This window comes from Rhinoderma darwinii, unplaced genomic scaffold, assembly GCF_050947455.1.
Source record: "Rhinoderma darwinii isolate aRhiDar2 unplaced genomic scaffold, aRhiDar2.hap1 Scaffold_721, whole genome shotgun sequence".
Lineage (NCBI taxonomy): Eukaryota > Metazoa > Chordata > Amphibia > Anura > Rhinodermatidae > Rhinoderma > Rhinoderma darwinii.
In genome coordinates, this window is record NW_027464282.1 from 209,591 (window position 1) to 233,604 (window position 24,014).

The 24,014-nt window shown below is 47.5% G+C and overlaps 1 protein-coding gene across 3 annotated transcripts in view; it reads right to left on the reverse strand.

Moving 5' to 3' along the window:
- Positions 1-24,014, reverse strand: part of GIGYF1 (GRB10 interacting GYF protein 1) — a 103,652-nt gene that overhangs the window by 46,730 nt on the left and 32,908 nt on the right. For 2 of the 3 annotated variants that reach the window (XM_075849258.1, XM_075849256.1), the window contains exons 2-8: positions 10,899-10,957; positions 6,530-6,582; positions 6,221-6,350; positions 6,051-6,146; positions 5,853-5,964; positions 5,639-5,747; positions 5,475-5,515 (exon numbers count right to left, since the gene is read on the reverse strand). In XM_075849258.1, the coding sequence (XP_075705373.1) occupies positions 5,475-5,515; positions 5,639-5,747; positions 5,853-5,964; positions 6,051-6,146; positions 6,221-6,350; positions 6,530-6,564 (523 nt within the window). In that variant the 5' untranslated portion in view covers positions 6,565-6,582; positions 10,899-10,957. The remainder of the gene's footprint in view (positions 1-5,474; positions 5,516-5,638; positions 5,748-5,852; positions 5,965-6,050; positions 6,147-6,220; positions 6,351-6,529; positions 6,583-10,898; positions 10,958-24,014) is intronic. The other variant, XM_075849257.1, reaches the window with a different exon arrangement.

The following is a 24,014-nucleotide window of genomic DNA, read 5'->3' on the forward strand; positions in this document are numbered from 1 at the left end:
CAGTCACACTATGGAGCCTCTACTGTAAGATCAGTCACACTATGGAACCTCTACTGTAAGAGCAGTCACACTATGGAGCCTCTACTGTAAGATCAGTTACACTATGGACCTCTGCTGTAAGAGCGGTCACACTATGGAACCTCTACTGTAAGAGCAGTCACACTATGGAGCCTCTACTGTAAGAGCAGTCACACTATGGAGCCTCTACTGTAAGATCAGTCACACTATGGAAGCTCTACTGTAAGAGCAGTCACACTATGGAACCTCTACTGTAAGAGCAGTCACACTATGGAACCTCTACTGTAAGAGCGGTCACACTATGGAACCTCTACTGTAAGAGCAGTCACACTATGGAGCCTCTACTGTAAGAGAAGTCACACTATGGAACCTCTACTGTAAGAGCAGTCACACTATGGAACCTCTACTGTAAGAGCGGTCACACTATGGAGCTTCTACTGTAAGAGCAGTCACACTATGGAACCTCTACTGTAAGAGCAGTCACACTATGGAACCTCTACTGTAAGAGCAGTCACACTATGGAGCCTCTACTGTAAGAGAAGTCACACTATGGAACCTCTACTGTAAGAGCAGTCACACTATGGAACCTCTACTGTAAGAGCAGTCACACTATGGAGCCTCTACTGTAAGAGCAGTCACACTATGGAACCTCTACTGTAAGAGCAGTCACACTATGGAACCTCTACTGTAAGAGCAGTCACACTATGGAACCTCTACTGAAAGAGCAGTCACAATATGGAACCTCTACTGTAAGAGCAGTCACACTATGGAACCTCTACTGTAAGAGCAGTCACACTATGGAGCCTGTACTGTAAGATCAGTCACACTATGGAGCCTCTACTGTAAGATCAGTCACACTATGGAACCTCCACTGTAAGAGCAGTCACACTATGGAGCCTGTACTGTAAGATCAGTCACACTATGGAGCCTCTACTGTAAGATCAGTCACACTATGGAACCTCTACTGTAAGAGCAGTCACACTATGGAGCCTCTACTGTAAGAGCAGTCACACTATGGAGCCTCTACTGTAAGATCAGTCACACTATGGAATCTCTACTGTAAGAGCAGTCACACTATGGAATCTCTACTGTAAGAGCAGTCACACTATGGAGCCTCTACTGTAAGATCAGTCACACTATGGACCCTCTACTGTAAGAGCAGTCACACTATGGAACCTCTACTGTAAGAGCAGTCACACTATGGAACCTCTACTGTAAGAGCAGTCACACTATGGAGCCTCTACTGTAAGAGCAGTCACACTATGGAGTCTCTACTGTAAGAGCAGTCACATTATGGAACCTCTACTGTAAGAGCAGTCACACTATGGAGCCTCTAGTGTAAGAGAAGTCACACTATGGAGCCTCTACTGTAAGAGAAGTCACACTATGGAGCCTCTACTGTAAGATCAGTCACACTATGGAACCTCTACTGTAAGAGCAGTCACACTATGGAGCCTCTACTGTAAGATCAGTTACACTATGGACCTCTGCTGTAAGAGCGGTCACACTATGGAACCTCTACTGTAAGAGCAGTCACACTATGGAGCCTCTACTGTAAGATCAGTCACACTATGGAACCTCTACTGTAAGAGCAGTCACACTATGGAACCTCTACTGTAAGAGCAGTCACACTATGGAACCTCTACTGTAAGAGCGGTCACACTATGGAACCTCTACTGTAAGAGCAGTCACACTATGGAGCCTCTACTGTAAGATCAGTCACACTATGGAGCCTCTACTGTAAGATCAGTCACACTATGGACCCTCTACTGTAAGAGCAGTCACACTATGGACCCTCTACTGTAAGAGCAGTCACACTATGGAGCCTCTACTGTAAGAGCAGTCACACTATGGAGCCTCTACTGTAAGAGCAGTCACACTATGGAGTCTCTACTGTAAGAGCAGTCACATTATGGAACCTCTACTGTAAGAGCAGTCACACTATGGAGCCTCTAGTGTAAGAGAAGTCACACTATGGAGCCTCTAGTGTAAGAGAAGTCACACTATGGAGCCTCTACTGTAAGAGAAGTCACACTATGGAGCCTCTACTGTAAGATCAGTCACACTATGGAACCTCTACTGTAAGAGCAGTCACACTATGGAGCCTCTACTGTAAGATCAGTTACACTATGGACCTCTGCTGTAAGAGCGGTCACACTATGGAACCTCTACTGTAAGAGCGGTCACACTATGGAGCCTCTACTGTAAGAGCAGTCACACTATGGAGCCTCTACTGTAAGATCAGTCACACTATGGAACCTCTACTGTAAGAGCAGTCACACTATGGAACCTCTACTGTAAGAGCAGTCACACTATGGAACCTCTACTGTAAGAGCGGTCACACTATGGAACCTCTACTGTAAGAGCAGTCACACTATGGAGCCTCTACTGTAAGATCAGTCACACTATGGAGCCTCTACTGTAAGAGCAGTCACACTATGGAACCTCTACTGTAAGATCAGTCACACTATGGAACCTCTACTGTAAGAGCAGTCACACTATGGAACCTCTACTGTAAGAGCAGTCACACTATGGAGCCTCTACTGTAAGAGCAGTCACGCTATGGAGCCTCTACTGTAAGAGCGGTCACACTATGGAGCCTCTACTGTAAGAGCAGTCACACTATGGAGCATCTACTGTAAGAGAAGTCACACTATGGAACCTCTACTGTAAGAGCAGTCACACTATGGAGCCTCTACTGTAAGAGCAGTCACACTATGGACCCTCTACTGTAAGAGCAGTCACACTATGGAGCCTCTACTGTAAGAGCAGTCACACTATGGACCCTCTACTGTAAGAGCAGTCACACTATGGAGCATCTACTGTAAGAGCAGTCACACTATGGAACCTCTACTGTAAGAGCAGTCACACTATGGAGCCTCTACTGTAAGAGCGGTCACACTATGGAACCTCTACTGTAAGAGCGGTCACACTATGGAACCTCTACTGTAAGAGCAGTTACACTATGGAACCTCTACTGTAAGAGCGGTCACACTATGGAACCTCTACTGTAAGAGCAGTCACACTATGGAGCCTCTACTGTAAGATCAGTCACACTATGGAGCCTCTACTGTAAGATCAGTCACACTATGGAACCTCTACTGTAAGAGCAGTCACACTATGGAACCTCTACTGTAAGAGCAGTCACACTATGGAACCTCTACTGTAAGAGCGGTCACACTATGGAACCTCTACTGTAAGAGCAGTCACACTATGGAGCCTCTACTGTAAGATCAGTCACACTATGGAGCCTCTACTGTAAGATCAGTCACACTATGGACCCTCTACTGTAAGAGCAGTCACACTATGGACCCTCTACTGTAAGAGCAGTCACACTATGGAACCTCTACTGTAAGAGCAGTCACACTATGGAGCCTCTACTGTAAGAGCAGTCACACTATGGAACCTCTACTGTAAGAGCAGTCACACTATGGAACCTCTACTGTAAGAGCAGTCACACTATGGAACCTCTACTGTAAGAGCAGTCACACTATGGAGCCTCTACTGTAAGATCAGTCACACTATGGAGCCTCTACTGTAAGATCAGTCACACTATGGACCCTCTACTGTAAGAGCAGTCACACTATGGACCCTCTACTGTAAGAGCAGTCACACTATGGAACCTCTACTGTAAGAGCAGTCACACTATGGAACCTCTACTGTAAGAGCAGTCACACTATGGAGTCTCTACTGTAAGAGCAGTCACATTATGGAACCTCTACTGTAAGAGCAGTCACACTATGGAGCCTCTAGTGTAAGAGAAGTCACACTATGGAGCCTCTACTGTAAGAGAAGTCACACTATGGAGCCTCTACTGTAAGATCAGTCACACTATGGAACCTCTACTGTAAGAGCAGTCACACTATGGAACCTCTACTGTAAGAGCAGTCACACTATGGAACCTCTACTGTAAGAGCAGTCACACTATGGAGCCTCTACTGTAAGATCAGTTACACTATGGACCTCTGCTGTAAGAGCGGTCACACTATGGAACCTCTACTGTAAGAGCAGTCACACTATGGAGCCTCTACTGTAAGAGCAGTCACACTATGGCGCCTCTACTGTAAGATCAGTCACACTATGGAACCTCTACTGTAAGAGCAGTCACACTATGGAACCTCTACTGTAAGAGCAGTCACACTATGGAACCTCTACTGTAAGAGCGGTCACACTATGGAACCTCTACTGTAAGAGCAGTCACACTATGGAGCCTCTACTGTAAGATCAGTCACACTATGGAGCCTCTACTGTAAGAGCAGTCACACTATGGAACCTCTACTGTAAGATCAGTCACACTATGGAACCTCTACTGTAAGAGCAGTCACACTATGGAACCTCTACTGTAAGAGCAGTCACACTATGGAGCCTCTACTGTAAGAGCAGTCACACTATGGAACCTCTACTGTAAGAGCAGTCACACTATGGAGCCTCTACTGTAAGAGCAGTCACACTATGGAGCCTCTACTGTAAGAGCAGTCACACTATGGAACCTCTACTGTAAGAGCAGTCACGCTATGGAGCCTCTACTGTAAGAGCGGTCACACTATGGAGCCTCTACTGTAAGAGCAGTCACACTATGGAGCATCTACTGTAAGAGAAGTCACACTATGGAACCTCTACTGTAAGAGCAGTCACACTATGGAGCCTCTACTGTAAGAGCAGTCACACTATGGAACCTCTACTGTAAGAGCAGTCACACTATGGAACCTCTACTGTAAGAGCGGTCACACTATGGAGCCTCTACTGTAAGAGCAGTCACACTATGGAACCTCTACTGTAAGAGCAGTCACACTATGGAACCTCTACTGTAAGAGCAGTCACACTATGGAACCTCTACTGTAAGAGCAGTCACACTATGGAGCCTCTACTGTAAGAGCAGTCACACTATGGAACCTCTACTGTAAGAGCAGTCACACTATGGAACCTCTACTGTAAGAGCAGTCACACTATGGAGCCTCTACTGTAAGAGCAGTCACACTATGGAACCTCTACTGTAAGAGCAGTCACACTATGGAGCCTCTACTGTAAGAACAGTCACACTATAGAGCCTCTACTCTAAGAGCAGTCACACTATGGAACCTCTACTGTAAGAGCAGTCACACTATGGAGCCTCTACTGTAAGAGCAGTCACACTATGGAACCTCTACTGTAAGATCAGTCACACTCTTGGGTGTTTTGGGGCCTTTGCTAAGATATTCTACAAGATCTGTGTATGGAGATGCTGGAGGAGAAGGGTCACTGCTCCAGGGATTATGCTTATTGCCAGATTTGGAGTAGGATTTTCAGGAGGACAATCTGGTATCTACCTCGCGGGGGCGTCCGATTCCTCTGGATCAATATAATAAGTAAACTACATGGACTCGGTCCTGTTCTCAGGCTGACTGCCTGGCAGGGAGGATACAGGTGACTATTCTATGGTATACAAAGGACCCTACAGATAAAGTGACGTGACGTACCTGCTTCCCTCCTGACGGGCTTCTCAAATCGTCTCTCCCCCCTGTAACGAGAGCAGGAACGACATTGTGACACTGGAGCCATTACAGTTCAGGACACATTTACTTTGAGGCGAAGGCTCTTCAGCAATCCTAAAGAGCAGGATTAACTCCACATCCGTCCCCACCTGTCATCCCAGCTCTGACTGCGGTGAATCTCCCGACTCCCGCGGCCAAATCCAGGGTCTGCTTCATCCAGAGCCCGCTGGTAGACCGCCGAATCCCCGCGACCGCGGCCTAAATGGAGACAGACAATGACGGTCGGCTGCAGAGCTCACACTTTATATGGATGTCTGACACCTCCGTTCTCAGGGCTCTCCCACCAATCAATGAGACCCTTACCCCGGCCACGTGCGGTGCCCCTGCCTCGGGCTACACCTCCTGGAGGGGGCGCTGCTCCTTTACCCATGAGCCTCAGCACAGGAACGCTGTTTACCGAAAGTGAAAAATTCCTCTGCAGAAAAAAAAACCCAGAGATAAGAGATGAGGGATCGTGTGGTGCCAGGCTCCTCCGGACCCCCGGGTGTCCATCACACATACCTGCTCCTCCTCTGTGAGCGGCAGGAGAGCGAGGGGCTGCAGCGGCTCCTCGTTCAGGATCACAGCGAACTCCTTGTCTTGCATTTCCTCCGGGACCTGCAGGAAGGAGAGACCGTTCAATCTTCTATATTCCCTATAAATGACAGGATCAAGCATGCAGCAGTCCCCACCTTGTTCTCTTTAATATAAAGTGCCAACATCTCCTCTCGTCCGTAGCGATACTCCGCCAGTTTATACTTTGGCATAGCGGGGGAAGGAGGAGGGGAAGCAATGGAACCCCCGCTGGATAGTGCGCGAAGCCTGGTGAGCAAAACAGGAATATTTACCATGTGTGAAAGCCAGGGGGCGCTGCTCCCGCATCGCCTCAATGTCCATCACAGCCGTGCCGTAAACTGCAACTACATAATCCCGCACATCGCCGAGTGCACGCCAACCCCCCGCCCGCGCCAATCTCTCCATGCAGACTTTTAGCCACTCACCATTCTGGCCCAAAATTTAGTGTTTCAGCAGCCATGATGTGATGTAAAGGTACCTGGAAATACAGAACGGAAGAGATGAGCAGAGCGAACCCCGGTCCCTGCTCCTCCGCGCACATTATATCTGCCCGATCTGTTCCCGGGAGAGCTGGGTGACTGCCGCTGAGGCTGCACCAGCTTTCCCAGACTAGCACCCGCTCACACAGCTGATGAGGTCGTTACAGTGTACCTAGATGCCAGGTCCAGCGCAGGAGGTTTGCGCTGCTGCTCACAGTGAGGATTGGCTATACGGATTCACTGTCACAAGCCCATCAGCTGTGAGAGAAGTCTTGGCTTAGCACAGGTTTTCAGCATCTGAATATAAACAACGTGTGTTCCAATTCACTGACAGCAAGCGGAGAACTTGAAAATAGCGAAGGATAAAATTGCAGTACTTTTCATTCAAAATAAAAAAATATCACAGAACAGGAGGCCAGTGGTAGAAGAGGACCCCAGCAGTGTCAGAGCGAGCCCCCTCCTACAAAAGGGAAGAGGAATGACGTCACTGTGTGACATCATACATTTATACTGCCGACGCCGAACGTGTCACACGGCCTGGATATAAAACGTAATCTAAAGATGAGGAGGAGCAAAGGAGACCCTGAAGACGGCGGCTGTATGACAGGACAGAGGGTGCGATAGTCTGCAGAAAACCGGAGCGTCGCAACGACACACCACGTATCACCCGTAATGTATCCAATCACACACACCACGTATCACCTGTAATGTATCCAATCACACACCACGTATCACCCGTAATGTATCCAATCACACAGCACGTATCACCCGTAATGTATCCAATCACACACACCACGTATCACCCGCAATGTATCCAATCACACACCACGTATCACCCGTAATGTATCCAATCACACAGCACGTATCACCCGTAATGTATCCAATCACACACACCACGTATCACCCGCAATGTATCCAATCACACACACCACGTATCACCCGCAATGTATCCAATCACACAGCACGTATCACCTGTAATGTATCCAATCACACAGCACGTATCACCCGTAATGTATCCAATCACACACCACGTATCACCCGTAATGTATCCAATCACACACACCACGTATCACCCGCAATGTATCCAATCACACACACCACGTATCACCCGTAATGTATCCAATCACACACACCACGTATCACCCGTAATGTATCCAATCACACACACCACGTATCACCTGTAATGTATCCAATCACACACCACGTATCACCCGTAATGTATCCAATCACACAGCACGTATCACCCGTAATGTATCCACACACACCACGAATCACCCGCAATGTATCCAATCACACACACCACGTATCACCCGTAATGTATCCAATCACACACCACGTATCACCCGTAATGTATCCAATCACACAGCACGTATCACCCGTAATGTATCCAATCACACACACCACGAATCACCCGCAATGTATCCAATCACACACACCACGTATCACCCGTAATGTATCCAATCACACACCACGTATCACCCGCAATGTATCCAATCACACACCACGTATCACCCGTAATGTATCCAATCACACACACCACGTATCACCCGTAATGTATCCAATCACACACACCACGTATCACCTGTAATGTATCCAATCACACACCACGTATCACCCGTAATGTATCCAATCACACAGCACTTATCACCCGTAATGTATCCAATCACACACACCACGAATCACCCGCAATGTATCCAATCACACACACCACGTATCACCCGTAATGTATCCAATCACACACCACGTATCACCCGCAATGTATCCAATCACACACACCACGTATCACCTGTAATGTATCCAATCACACACACCACGTATCACCCGCAATGTATCCAATCACACACCACGTATCACCCGTAATGTATCCAATCACACAGCACGTATCACCCGTAATGTATCCAATCACACACACCACGTATCACCCGCAATGTATCCAATCACACACACCACGTATCACCTGTAATGTATCCAATCACACACACCACGTATCACCCGCAATGTATCCAATCACACACACCACGTATCACCCGTAATGTATCCAATCACACAGCACGTATCACCCGTAATGTATCCAATCACACACACCACGTATCACCCGCAATGTATCCAATCACACACCACGTATCACCCGTAATGTATCCAATCACACACCACGTATCACCCGTAATGTATCCAATCACACACACCACGAATCACCCGCAATGTATCCAATCACACACACCACGTATCACCCGTAATGTATCCAATCACACACCACGTATCACCCGCAATGTATCCAATCACACACACCACGTATCACCTGTAATGTATCCAATCACACACACCACGTATCACCCGCAATGTATCCAATCACACACCACGTATCACCCGTAATGTATCCAATCACACAGCACGTATCACCCGTAATGTATCCAATCACACACACCACGTATCACCCGCAATGTATCCAATCACACACACCACGTATCACCTGTAATGTATCCAATCACACACACCACGTATCACCCGCAATGTATCCAATCACACACACCACGTATCACCCGCAATGTATCCAATCACACACACCACGTATCACCCGTAATGTATCCAATCACACAGCACGTATCACCCGTAATGTATCCAATCACACACACCACGTATCACCCGCAATGTATCCAATCACACACCACGTATCACCCGTAATGTATCCAATCACACACCACGTATCACCCGTAATGTATCCAATCACACACACCACGTATCACCCGCAATGTATCCAATCACACACACCACGTATCACCCGCAATGTATCCAATCACACACACCACGTATCACCCGTAATGTATCCAATCACACACACCACGTATCACCCGTAATGTATCCAATCACACACACCACGTATCACCAGTAATGTATCCAATCACACACACCACGTATCACCCCGCAATGTATCCAATCACACACACCACGTATCACCCGTAATGTATCCAATCACACAGCACGTATCACCTGTAATGTATCCAATCACACACACCACGTATCACCTGTAATGTATCCAATCACACACACCACGTATCACCCGCAATGTATCCAATCACACACCACGTATCACCCGTAATGTATCCAAACACACACCACGTATCACCCGCAATGTATCCAATCACACACCACGTATCACCCGTAATGTATCCAATCACACACCACGTATCACCCGTAATGTATCCAATCACACACACCACGTATCACCCGTAATGTATCCAATCACACACACCACGTATCACCCGTAATGTATCCAATCACACACACCACGTATCACCTGTAATGTATCCAATCACACACCACGTATCACCTGTACTGTATCCAATCGCACACACGTATCACCTGTAATGTATCCAATCGCACACCACGTATCACCTGCAATGTATCCAATCGCACACCACGTATCACCTGTAATGTATCCAATCACACACCACGTATCACCTGTAATGTATCCAATCACACACCACGTATCACCTGTAATGTATCCAATCACACACCACGTCTCATCTGTAATGTATCCAATCACACACCACGTATCTCCTGTAATAGACAACACAGTCATCACATGACCTCAGGTAACAGACACCATGGATCACATGACCTCAGGTAACAGACACCATGGATCACATGACCTCAGGTAACAGACACCATGGATCACATGACCTCAGGTAACAGACACCATGGATCACATGACCTCAGGTAACAGACACCATGGATCACATGACCTCAGGTAACAGACACCATGGATCACATGACCTCAGGTAAAGGCGTACACTCACATTATCCATGCTATGTACATCCTAGGAGGTGGCAATGTAACCTAACGAGGGGTCAAAGTCGGAGCAGCTCCCCCCCCCCCTCCTGGGATCTAGTAAACATACAGCACATGGCGGGCATAATGCTCAATATTACTTCCATCTATGCCCCTCCCACAAACGGCGACATTTATTAATAGGCTGTAGCTGAAGACCATGTAGAGGTAATCACCTGACGCTTTGTGAGCGGCACTAGGTCAGGAGGGGTTTGCAGTCTCCGAATATACACAATAAATGTTCCCATTCACTGACAGAAAGCAGAGTTTTATGAAAATATTGAGGGATTATAACAAAATCTATTACAGAAGTTGGTGTAAGGTCAGAGGTCACAGAAAACGGAGGGACTTCACGTACATACAGTAATGATGATTGCAGCACGGACAGTCAGAGACCCGGGGGATAGGAGGCCGCGCTCCACTACACCCTGCATCATGTCAGCCGCTATATGGCCGGCGCCAGGATCCCCCCCATTATACACGCACCTGTGTCTGGAAAGCTCCGTCAGCGATCTCTGTTCATGGGAGGAAACTGCCGACCGGACCTGACGCGAGAAAAACAACTACAGTGAGAAAACGGTCACTCGCCTCTAGTACATCACAGCGTTTATACTGAGGCTGCTATAAGGACGGCAGGCAACTGTCTAACATACATCCTTCCTGCAGGGGGAGCTGTACAATTACTATGTGGTCACTGCAGGGAGGAGGAAACAGAACAGTGTATATATCAGAGAAGAGCGAGGAAATGTAGGAACCTTCAAAAGAAAATGAAAGGGGTCTGAACTGGAATCTTGTAAATTCAGCCATAGACAGCACACTGAGAGTTAATAATTCCATCCCAGACAATCATCAGTAAAACATACCAGTAAATAGTCAACAGCTACAGCTTCTCTCTGAGACTAAATGCTGAGAGAGGGAGGAGGGAGATGCGGCTGCGAGGAGGAGGGAGATGCGGCTGCGAGGAGGAGGGAGATGCGGCTGCGAGGAGGAGGGAGATGCGGCTGCGAGGAGGAGGGAGATGCGGCTGCGAGGAGGAGGGAGATGCGGCTGCGAGGAGGAGGGAGATGCGGCTGCGAGGAGGAGGGAGATGCGGCTGCGAGGAGGAGGGAGATGCGGCTGCGAGGAGGAGGGAGATGCGGCTGCGAGGAGGAGGGAGATGCGGCTGCAAGAGGGAGATGAGGCTGCAAGAGGGAGATGAGGCTGCAAGAGGGAGATGAGGCTGCAAGAGGGAGATGAGGCTGCAAGAGGGAGATGAGGCTGCAAGAGGGAGATGAGGCTGCCAGAGGGAGATGAGGCTGCCAGAGGGAGATGAGGCTGCCAGAGGGAGATGAGGCTGCAAGAGGGAGATGAGGCTGCAAGAGGGAGATGAGGCTGCAAGAGGGAGATGAGGCTGCAAGAGGGAGATGAGGCTGCAAGAGGGAGATGAGGCTGCAAGAGGGAGATGAGGCTGCAAGAGGGAGATGAGGCTGCAAGAGGGAGATGAGGCTGCAAGAGGGAGATGAGGCTGCAAGAGGGAGATGAGGCTGCAAGAGGGAGATGAGGCTGCAGGCTGTCAGAGGGAGATGAGGCTGAAGGCTGTCAGAGGGAGATGAGGCTGCAGGCTGTCAGAGGGAGATGAGGCTGCAGGCTGTCAGAGGGAGATGAGGCTGCAGGCTGTCAGAGGGAGATGAGGCTGCAGGCTGTCAGAGGGAGATGAGGCTGCAGGCTGTCAGAGGGAGATGAGGCTGCAGGCTGTCAGAGGGAGATGAGGCTGCAGGCTGTCAGAGGGAGATGCGGCTGCAGGCTGTCAGAGGGAGATGCGGCTGCAGGCTGTCAGAGGGAGATGCGGCTGCAGGCTGTCAGAGGGAGATGCGGCTGCAGGCTGTCAGAGGGAGATGCGGCTGCAGGCTGTCAGAGGGAGATGCGGCTGCAGGCTGTCAGAGGGAGATGCGGCTGCAGGCTGTCAGAGGGAGATGCGGCTGCAGGCTGTCAGAGGGAGATGCGGCTGCAGGCTGTCAGAGGGAGATGCGGCTGCAGGCTGTCAGAGGGAGATGCGGCTGCAGGCTGTCAGAGGGAGATGCGGCTGCAGGCTGTCAGAGGGAGATGCGGCTGCAGGCTGTCAGAGGGAGATGCGGCTGCAGGCTGTCAGAGGGAGATGCGGCTGCAGGCTGTCAGAGGGAGATGCGGCTGCAGGCTGTCAGAGGGAGATGCGGCTGCAAGCTGTCAGAGGGAGATGCGGCTGCAGGCTGTCAGAGGGAGATGCGGCTGCAGGCTGTCAGAGGGAGATGCGGCTGCAGGCTGTCAGAGGGAGATGCGGCTGCAGGCTGTCAGAGGGAGATGCGGCTGCAGGCTGTCAGAGGGAGATGCGGCTGCAGGCTGTCAGAGGGAGATGCGGCTGCAGGCTGTCAGAGGGAGATGCGGCTGCAGGCTGTCAGAGGGAGATGCGGCTGCAGGCTGTCAGAGGGAGATGCGGCTGCAGGCTGTCAGAGGGAGATGCGGCTGCAGGCTGTCAGAGGGAGATGCGGCTGCAGGCTGTCAGAGGGAGATGCGGCTGCAGGCTGTCAGAGGGAGATGCGGCTGCAGGCTGTCAGAGGGAGATGCGGCTGCAGGCTGTCAGAGGGAGATGCGGCTGCAGGCTGTCAGAGGGAGGAGGGAGATGCAGCTGCAGGTTGAGAGAGGGAGATGCAGCTGCAGGCTGTGAGACGGAGGAGGGAGATGCAGCTGCAGGCTGTACGGGAGGAGGGAGATGCAGCTGCAGGCTCTCTCTGTGTCCTGTGAGAGGAAGGAGGGAGATGAGGCTGCAGATTCTCTGGGTCTGTGAGACTGCATGCTGAGAGAGGGAGGAGGGAGATGCCAGGGTCAGTACAAGTAGACAGGCGATTGGCTCAGAGTACTGTGTAATACATGACGCGGTGTATAGGCAGCAGGTAACTTCACCCGGGTAACGGCAAACACCTCATCAGGAAATCTGCCCACTCAGAAGGAGGAAATGAAAAGTAATACATTCCCAGCAGCCACATAAAGAGGGGAAAAACAAAATCTGCACCCGCAAAATGAGGGGCCAAGTAGTTACTATAGTAATGACAGCCCCTCCATAGATACCAGTGGGCGTGGCCCAGCCCAGCAGACATTTTTACTCTCTTCCAATGAGAAGCAGTCACCGTCCAGTCACTGACATATTTACACTCGCCCATATCGGGTGTCACCCAATGTCTCACAGATATCACCTCTGATGACAACCGACAGCTTAAAAAAATTACCACAAAACAGTTATCAGCAGATATACTAGAGGACGAGACGCCGTTCATCCCATGTCTATGTCCGGCTCATGACAGCGCCAAAGACAGCCACACAAACAAAACTTTATTTAGCATGGCAATGGTGACCACTTCACACACTTCATAAGTGATACATTGTAATGTCCTCCCATCACACACATCATGAGTGATACATTGTAACCTCCTCCCGTCACACACATCATGAGTGATACATTGTAACCTCCTCCCGTCACACACATCATGAGTGATACATTGTAACCTCCTCCCATCACACATCATGAGTGATACATTGTAACCTCCTCCCGTCACACACATCATGAGTGATAAATTGTAACCTCCTCCCGTCACACACATCATGAGTGATACATTGTAACCTCCTCCCATCACACACATCATGAGTGATACATTGTAACCTCCTCCCGTCACACACATCATGAGTGATACATTGTAACCTCCTCCCATCACACACATCATGAGTGATACATTGTAACCTCCTCCCATCACACATCATGAGTGATACATTGTAACCTCCTCCCATCACACACATCATGAGTGATACATTGTAACCTCCTCCCGTCACACACATCATGAGTGATACATTGTAACCTCCTCCCATCACACACATCATGAGTGATACATTGTAACGTCCTCCCATCACACACATCATGAGTGATACATTGTAACGTCCTCCCGTCACACATCATGAGTGATACATTGTAACGTCCTCCCGTCACACATCATGAGTGATACATTGTAACCTCCTCCCGTCACACACATCATGAGTGATACATTGTAACGTCCTCCCGTCACACACATCATGAGTGATACATTGTAACGTCCTCCCATCACACACATCATGAGTGATACATTGTAACGTCCTCCCATCACACACATCATGAGTGATACATTGTAACCTCCTCCCGTCACACACATCATGAGTGATACATTGTAACATCCTCCCATCACACACACACACACACACACACACACACACACACACACACACACCCCATGAGTGATACATTGTAACATCCTCCCATCACACACACATCATGAGTGATACATTGTAACGTCCTCCCGTCACACATCATGAGTGATACATTGTAACCTCCTCCCGTCACACACATCATGAGTGATACATTGTAACCTCCTCCCGTCACACACATCATGAGTGATACATTGTAACGTCCTCCCGTCACACACACACATCATGAGTGATACATTGTAACCTCCTCCCGTCACACACATCATGAGTGATACATTGTAACCTCCTCTCATCACACACATCATGAGTGATACATTGTAACCTCCTCCCGTCACACACATCATGAGTGATACATTGTAACCTCCTCACGTCACACACATCATGAGTGATACATTGTAACCTCCTCCCGTCACACATCATGAGTGATACATTGTAACGTCCTCCCATCACACACATCATGAGTGATACATTGTAACCTCCTCCCATCACACACATCATGAGTGATACATTGTAACCTCCTCCCGTCACACACATCATGAGTGATACATTGTAACATCCTCCCGTCACACACATCATGAGTGATACATTGTAACGTCCTCCCATCACACACATCATGAGTGATACATTGTAACCTCCTCCCGTCACACACATCATGAGTGATACATTGTAACATCCTCCCATCACACACACACCCCATGAGTGATACATTGTAACATCCTCCCATCACACACACATCATGAGTGATACATTGTAACGTCCTCCCGTCACACATCATGAGTGATACATTGTAACGTCCTCCCATCACACACATCATGAGTGATACATTGTAACGTCCTCCCCTCACACACATCATGAGTGATACATTGTAACGTCCTCCCATCACACACACATCATGAGTGATACATTGTAACGTCCTCTCATCACACACATCATGAGTGATACATTGTAACCTCCTCCCGTCACACATCATGAGTGATACATTGTAACGTCCTCCAGTCACACACATCATGAGTGATACATTGTAACCTCCTCCCGTCACACACATCATGAGTGATACATTGTAACGTCCTCCCGTCACACACATCATGAGTGATACATTGTAACCTCCTCCCGTCACACACATCATGAGTGATACATTGTAACGTCCTCCCGCCACACACATCATGAGTGATACATTGTAACGTCCTCCCGTCACACACACACACATCATGAGTGATACATTGTAACGTCCTCCCATCACACACATCATGAGTGATACATTGTAACCTCCTCCCATCACACACACACACATCATGAGTGATACATTGTAACCTCCTCCCATCACACACATCATGAGTGATACATTGTAACGTCCTCCCATCACACACACATCATGAGTGATACATTGTAACGTCCTCCCGTCACACATCATGAGTGATACATTGTAACGTCCTCCCATCACACACATCATGAGTGATACATTGTAACATCCTCCCATCACACACACATCATGAGTGATACATTGTAACGTCCTCCCGTCACACATCATGAGTGATACATTGTAACGTCCTCCCATCACACACATCATGAGTGATACATTGTAACGTCCTCCCGTCACACACATCATGAGTGATACATTGTAACCTCCTCCCGTCACACACATCATGAGTGATACATTGTAACGTCCTCCCGTCACACACATCATGAGTGATACATTGTAACGTCCTCCCATCACACATCATGAGTGATACATTGTAACGTCCTCCCGTCACACATCATGAGTGATACATTGTAACGTCCTCCCATCACACACATCATGAGTGATACATTGTAACGTCCTCCCGTCACACACATCATGAGTGATACATTGTAACCTCCTCCCGTCACACACATCATGAGTGATACATTGTAACCTCCTCCCGTCACACACATCATGAGTGATACATTGTAACCTCCTCCCGTCACACACATCATGAGTGATATATTGTAACGTCCTCCAGTCACACACATCATGAGTGATACATTGTAACCTCCTCCCGTCACACACATCATGAGTGATACATTGTAACCTCCTCCCGTCACACACATCATGAGTGATATATTGTAACGTCCTCCCATCACACATCATGAGTGATACATTGTAACGTCCTCCCATCACACACATCATGAGTGATACATTGTAACATCCTCCCATCACACACACATCATGAGTGATACATTGTAACGTCCTCCCGTCACACATCATGAGTGATACATTGTAACGTCCTCCCATCACACACATCATGAGTGATACATTGTAACATCCTCCCATCACACACACATCATGAGTGATACATTGTAACGTCCTCCCGTCACACATCATGAGTGATACATTGTAACGTCCTCCCATCACACACATCATGAGTGATACATTGTAACGTCCTCCCGTCACACACATCATGAGTGATACATTGTAACCTCCTCCCGTCACACACATCATGAGTGATACATTGTAACGTCCTCCCGTCACACACATCATGAGTGATACATTGTAACGTCCTCCCATCACACATCATGAGTGATACATTGTAACGTCCTCCCGTCACACATCATGAGTGATACATTGTAACGTCCTCCCATCACACACATCATGAGTGATACATTGTAACGTCCTCCCGTCACACACATCATGAGTGATACATTGTAACCTCCTCCCGTCACACACATCATGAGTGATACATTGTAACCTCCTCCCGTCACACACATCATGAGTGATACATTGTAACCTCCTCCCGTCACACACATCATGAGTGATATATTGTAACGTCCTCCAGTCACACATCATGAGTGATACATTGTAACGTCCTCCCATCACACATCATGAGTGATACATTGTAACGTCCTCCCATCACACACATCATGAGTGATACATTGTAACATCCTCCCATCACACACACATCATGAGTGATACATTGTAACGTCCTCCCGTCACACACATCATGAGTGATACATTGTAACGTCCTCCCATCACACATCATGAGTGATACATTGTAACGTCCTCCCGTCACACATCATGAGTGATACATTGTAACGTCCTCCCATCACACACATCATGAGTGATACATTGTAACGTCCTCCCGTCACACACATCATGAGTGATACATTGTAACCTCCTCCCGTCACACACATCATGAGTGATACATTGTAACCTCCTCCCGTCACACACATCATGAGTGATACATTGTAACCTCCTCCCGTCACACACATCATGAGTGATACATTGTAACCTCCTCCCGTCACACACATCATGAGTGATACATTGTAACGTCCTCCCATCACACACACATCATGAGTGATACATTGTAACGTCCTCCCATCACACACACATCATGAGTGATACATTGTAACGTCCTCCCGTCACACACATCATGAGTGATACATTGTAACGTCCTCCCGTCACACATCATGAGTGATACATTGTAACGTCCTCCCATCACACACATCATGAGTGATACATTGTAACATCCTCCCATCACACACACATCATGAGTGATACATTGTAACCTCCTCCCATCACACACATCATGAGTGATACATTGTAACGTCCTCCCATCACACACATGAGTGATACATTGTAACCTCCTCCCGTCACACACATCATGAGTGATACATTGTAACCTCCTCCCGTCACACACATCATGAGTGATACATTGTAACGTCCTCCCATCACACACATGAGTGATACATTGTAACCTCCTCCCGTCACACACATCATGAGTGATACATTGTAACGTCCTCCCGTCACACATCATGAGTGATAAATTGTAACGTCCTCCCATCACACACATCATGAGTGATACATTGTAACGTCCTCCCATCACACATCATGAGTGATACATTGTAACGTCCTCCCGTCACACACATCATGAGTGATACATTGTAACGTCCTCCCATCACACACATCATGAGTGATACATTGTAACGTCCTCCCGTCACACACATCATGAGTGATACATTGTAACCTCCTCCCATCACACACATCATGAGTGATACATTGTAACCTCCTCCCATCACACACATCATGAGTGATACATTGTAACGTCCTCCTGTCACGCATCATGAGTGATACATTGTAACGTCCTCCCATCACACACATCATGAGTGATACATTGTAACGTTCTCTCACACACACACACACACACCATGAGTGATACATTGTAACCTCCTCCCATCACACACACACACACACACACACACACATCATGAGTGATACATTGTAACCTCCTCCCCTCACACACATCATGAGTGATACATTGTAACGTCCTCCCATCACACACATCATGAGTGATACATTGTAACGTCCTCCCATCACACACACATCATGAGTGATACATTGTAACGTCCTCCCGTCACACATCATGAGTGATACATTGTAACGTCCTCCCATCACACACATCATGAGTGATACATTGTAACATCCTCCCATCACACACACATCATGAGTGATACATTGTAACGTCCTCCCGTCACACATCATGAGTGATACATTGTAACGTCCTCCCATCACACACATCATGAGTGATACATTGTAACGTCCTCCCGTCACACACATCATGAGTGATACATTGTAACGTCCTCCCATCACACATCATGAGTGATACATTGTAACGTCCTCCCATCACACACACATCATGAGTGATACATTGTAACGTCCTCCCGTCACACACATCATGAGTGATACATTGTAACGTCCTCCCGTCACACATCATGAGTGATAAATTGTAACGTCCTCCCATCACACACATGAGTGATACATTGTAACCTCCTCCCATCACACATCATGAGTGATACATTGTAACCTCCTCCCATCACACATCATGAGTGATACATTGTAACGTCCTCCCGTCACACACATCATGAGTGATACATTGTAACCTCCTCCCGTCACACACATCATGAGTGATACATTGTAACGTCCTCCCATCACACACACATCATGAGTGATACATTGTAACGTCCTCCCGTCACACATCATGAGTGATACATTGTAACGTCCTCCCATCACACACATCATGAGTGATACATTGTAACATCCTCCCATCACACACACATCATGAGTGATACATTGTAACGTCCTCCCGTCACACATCATGAGTGATAAATTGTAACGTCCTCCCATCACACACATCATGAGTGATACATTGTAACGTCCTCCCGTCACACACATCATGAGTGATACATTGTAACCTCCTCCCGTCACACACATCATGAGTGATACATTGTAACGTCCTCCCGTCACACACATCATGAGTGATACATTGTAACCTCCTCCCATCACACACATCATGAGTGATACATTGTAACGTCCTCCCATCACACACATCATGAGTGATACATTGTAACGTCCTCCCGTCACACACATCATGAGTGATACATTGTAACCTCCTCCCATCACACACATCATGAGTGATACATTGTAACCTCCTCCCATCACACACATCATGAGTGATACATTGTAACGTCCTCCTGTCACGCATCATGAGTGATACATTGTAACGTCCTCCCGTCACACATCATGAGTGATACATTGTAACGTCCTCCCATCACACATCATGAGTGATACATTGTAACCTCCTCCCATCACACACACCATGAGTGATACATTGTAACGTTCTCTCATCACACATCATGAGTGATACATTGTAACCTCCTCCCGTCACACACATCATGAGTGATACATTGTAACGTCCTCCCATCACACACATCATGAGTGATACATTGTAACGTCCTCCCGTCACACATAATGAGTGATACATTGTAACGTCCTCCCGTCACACACATCATGAGTGATACATTGTAACGTCCTCCTGTCACACACATCATGAGTGATACATTGTAACGTCCTCCTGTCACACACATCATGAGTGATACATTGTAACGTCCTCCTGTCACACACATCATGAGTGATACATTGTAACCTCCTCCCATCACACACACACATCATGAGTGATACATTGTAACGTTCTCTCATCACACACATCATGAGTGATACATTGTAACGTCCTCCCATCACACACATCATGAGTGATACATTGTAACGTCCTCCCGTCACACATCATGAGTGATACATTGTAACCTCCTCCCGTCACACACATCATGAGTGATACATTGTAACGTCCTCCCATCACACATCATGAGTGATACATTGTAACCTCCTCCTGTCACACACATCACGAGTGATGCATTGTAACATCCTCCCATCACACACACACACACATCATGAGTGATACATTGTAACGTCCTCCCGTCACACATCATGAGTGATACATTGTTAACGTCCTCCCGTCACACACACATCATGAGTGATACATTGTAACATACTCCCGTCACACACATCATGAGTGATACATTGTAACCTCCTCCCGTCACACACATCATGAGTGATACATTGTAACGTCCTCCCATCACACACATCATGAGTGATACATTGTAACGTCCTCCCGTCACACACATCATGAGTGATACATTGTAACCTCCTCCTGTCACACACATCATGAGTGATACTTTGGAACGTCTTCCCATCACACACATCATGAGTGATACATTGTAACCTCCTCCCGTCACACACATCATGAGTGATACATTGTAACCTCCTCCCGTCACACACACATCATGAGTGATACATTGTAACGTCCTCCCGTCACACACATCATGAGTGATACATTGTAACGTCCTCCCGCCACACACATCATGAGTGATACATTGTAACGTCCTCCCGTCACACATCATGAGTGATACATTGTAACGTCCTCCCGTCACACATCATGAGTGATACATTGTAACGTCCTCCCATCACACACATCATGAGTGATACATTGTAACGTCCTCCCATCACACACATCATGAGTGATACTTTGGAACGTCTTCCCATCACACACATCATGAGTGATACATTGTAACCTCCTCCCGTCACACACATCATGAGTGATACATTGTAACCTCCTCCCGTCACACACACATCATGAGTGATACATTGTAACGTCCTCCCGTCACACACATCATGAGTGATACATTGTAACGTCCTCCCGCCACACACATCATGAGTGATACATTGTAACGTCCTCCCGTCACACATCATGAGTGATACATTGTAACGTCCTCCCGTCACACATCATGAGTGATACATTGTAACGTCCTCCCATCACACACATCATGAGTGATACATTGTAACGTCCTCCCATCACACACATCATGAGTGATACATTGTAACCTCCTCCCGTCACACACATCATGAGTGATACATTGTAACATCCTCCCATCACACACACATCATGAGTGATACATTGTAACCTCCTCCCGTCACACATCATGAGTGATAAATTGTAACGTCCTCCCATCACACACATGAGTGATACATTGTAACCTCCTCCCGTCACACACATCATGAGTGATACATTGTAACCTCCTCCCGTCACACACATCATGAGTGATACATTGTAACGTCCTCCCATCACACACATCATGAGTGATACATTGTAACGTCCTCCCATCACACACACATCATGAGTGATACATTGTAACGTCCTCCCGTCACACATCATGAGTGATACATTGTAACGTCCTCCCGTCACACACATCATGAGTGATACATTGTAACCTCCTCCCATCACACATCATGAGTGATACATTGTAACGTCCTCCCCTCACACACATCATGAGTGATACATTGTAACGTCCTCCCATCACACACACATCATGAGTGATACATTGTAACGTCCTCTCATCACACACATCATGAGTGATACATTGTAACCTCCTCCCGTCACACATCATGAGTGATACATTTTAACGTCCTCCAGTCACACACATCATGAGTGATACATTGTAACCTCCTCCCGTCACACACATCATGAGTGATACATTGTAACGTCCTCCCGTCACACACATCATGAGTGATACATTGTAACGTCCTCCCGTCACACACACACACATCATGAGTGATACATTGTAACGTCCTCCCATCACACACATCATGAGTGATACATTGTAACGTTCTCTCACACACACACACACACACCATGAGTGATACATTGTAACCTCCTCCCATCACACACACACATCATGAGTGATACATTGTAACCTCCTCCCCTCACACACATCATGAGTGATACATTGTAACGTCCTCCCATCACACACATCATGAGTGATACATTGTAACGTCCTCCCATCACACACACATCATGAGTGATACATTGTAACGTCCTCCCGTCACACATCATGAGTGATACATTGTAACGTCCTCCCATCACACACATCATGAGTGATACATTGTAACATCCTCCCATCACACACACATCATGAGTGATACATTGTAACGTCCTCCCGTCACACATCATGAGTGATACATTGTAACGTCCTCCCATCACACACATCATGAGTGATACATTGTAACGTCCTCCCGTCACACACATCATGAGTGATACATTGTAACGTCCTCCCATCACACATCATGAGTGATACATTGTAACGTCCTCCCATCACACACACATCATGAGTGATACATTGTAACATCCTCCCATCACACACACATCATGAGTGATACATTGTAACGTCCTCCCGTCACACATCATGAGTGATAAATTGTAACGTCCTCCCATCACACACATGAGTGATACATTGTAACCTCCTCCCATCACACATCATGAGTGATACATTGTAACCTCCTCCCATCACACATCATGAGTGATACATTGTAACGTCCTCCCGTCACACACATCATGAGTGATACATTGTAACCTCCTCCCGTCACACACATCATGAGTGATACATTGTAACGTCCTCCCATCACACACACATCATGAGTGATACATTGTAACGTCCTCCCGTCACACATCATGAGTGATACATTGTAACGTCCTCCCATCACACACATCATGAGTGATACATTGTAACATCCTCCCATCACACACACATCATGAGTGATACATTGTAACGTCCTCCCGTCACACATCATGAGTGATAAATTGTAACGTCCTCCCATCACACACATCATGAGTGATACATTGTAACCTCCTCCCGTCACACACATCATGAGTGATACATTGTAACGTCCTCCCGTCACACACATCATGAGTGATACATTGTAACCTCCTCCCATCACACACATCATGAGTGATACATTGTAACGTCCTCCCATCACACACATCATGAGTGATACATTGTAACGTCCTCCCGTCACACACATCATGAGTGATACATTGTAACCTCCTCCCATCACACACATCATGAGTGATACATTGTAACCTCCTCCCATCACACACATCATGAGTGATACATTGTAACGTCCTCCTGTCACGCATCATGAGTGATACATTGTAACGTCCTCCCGTCACACATCATGAG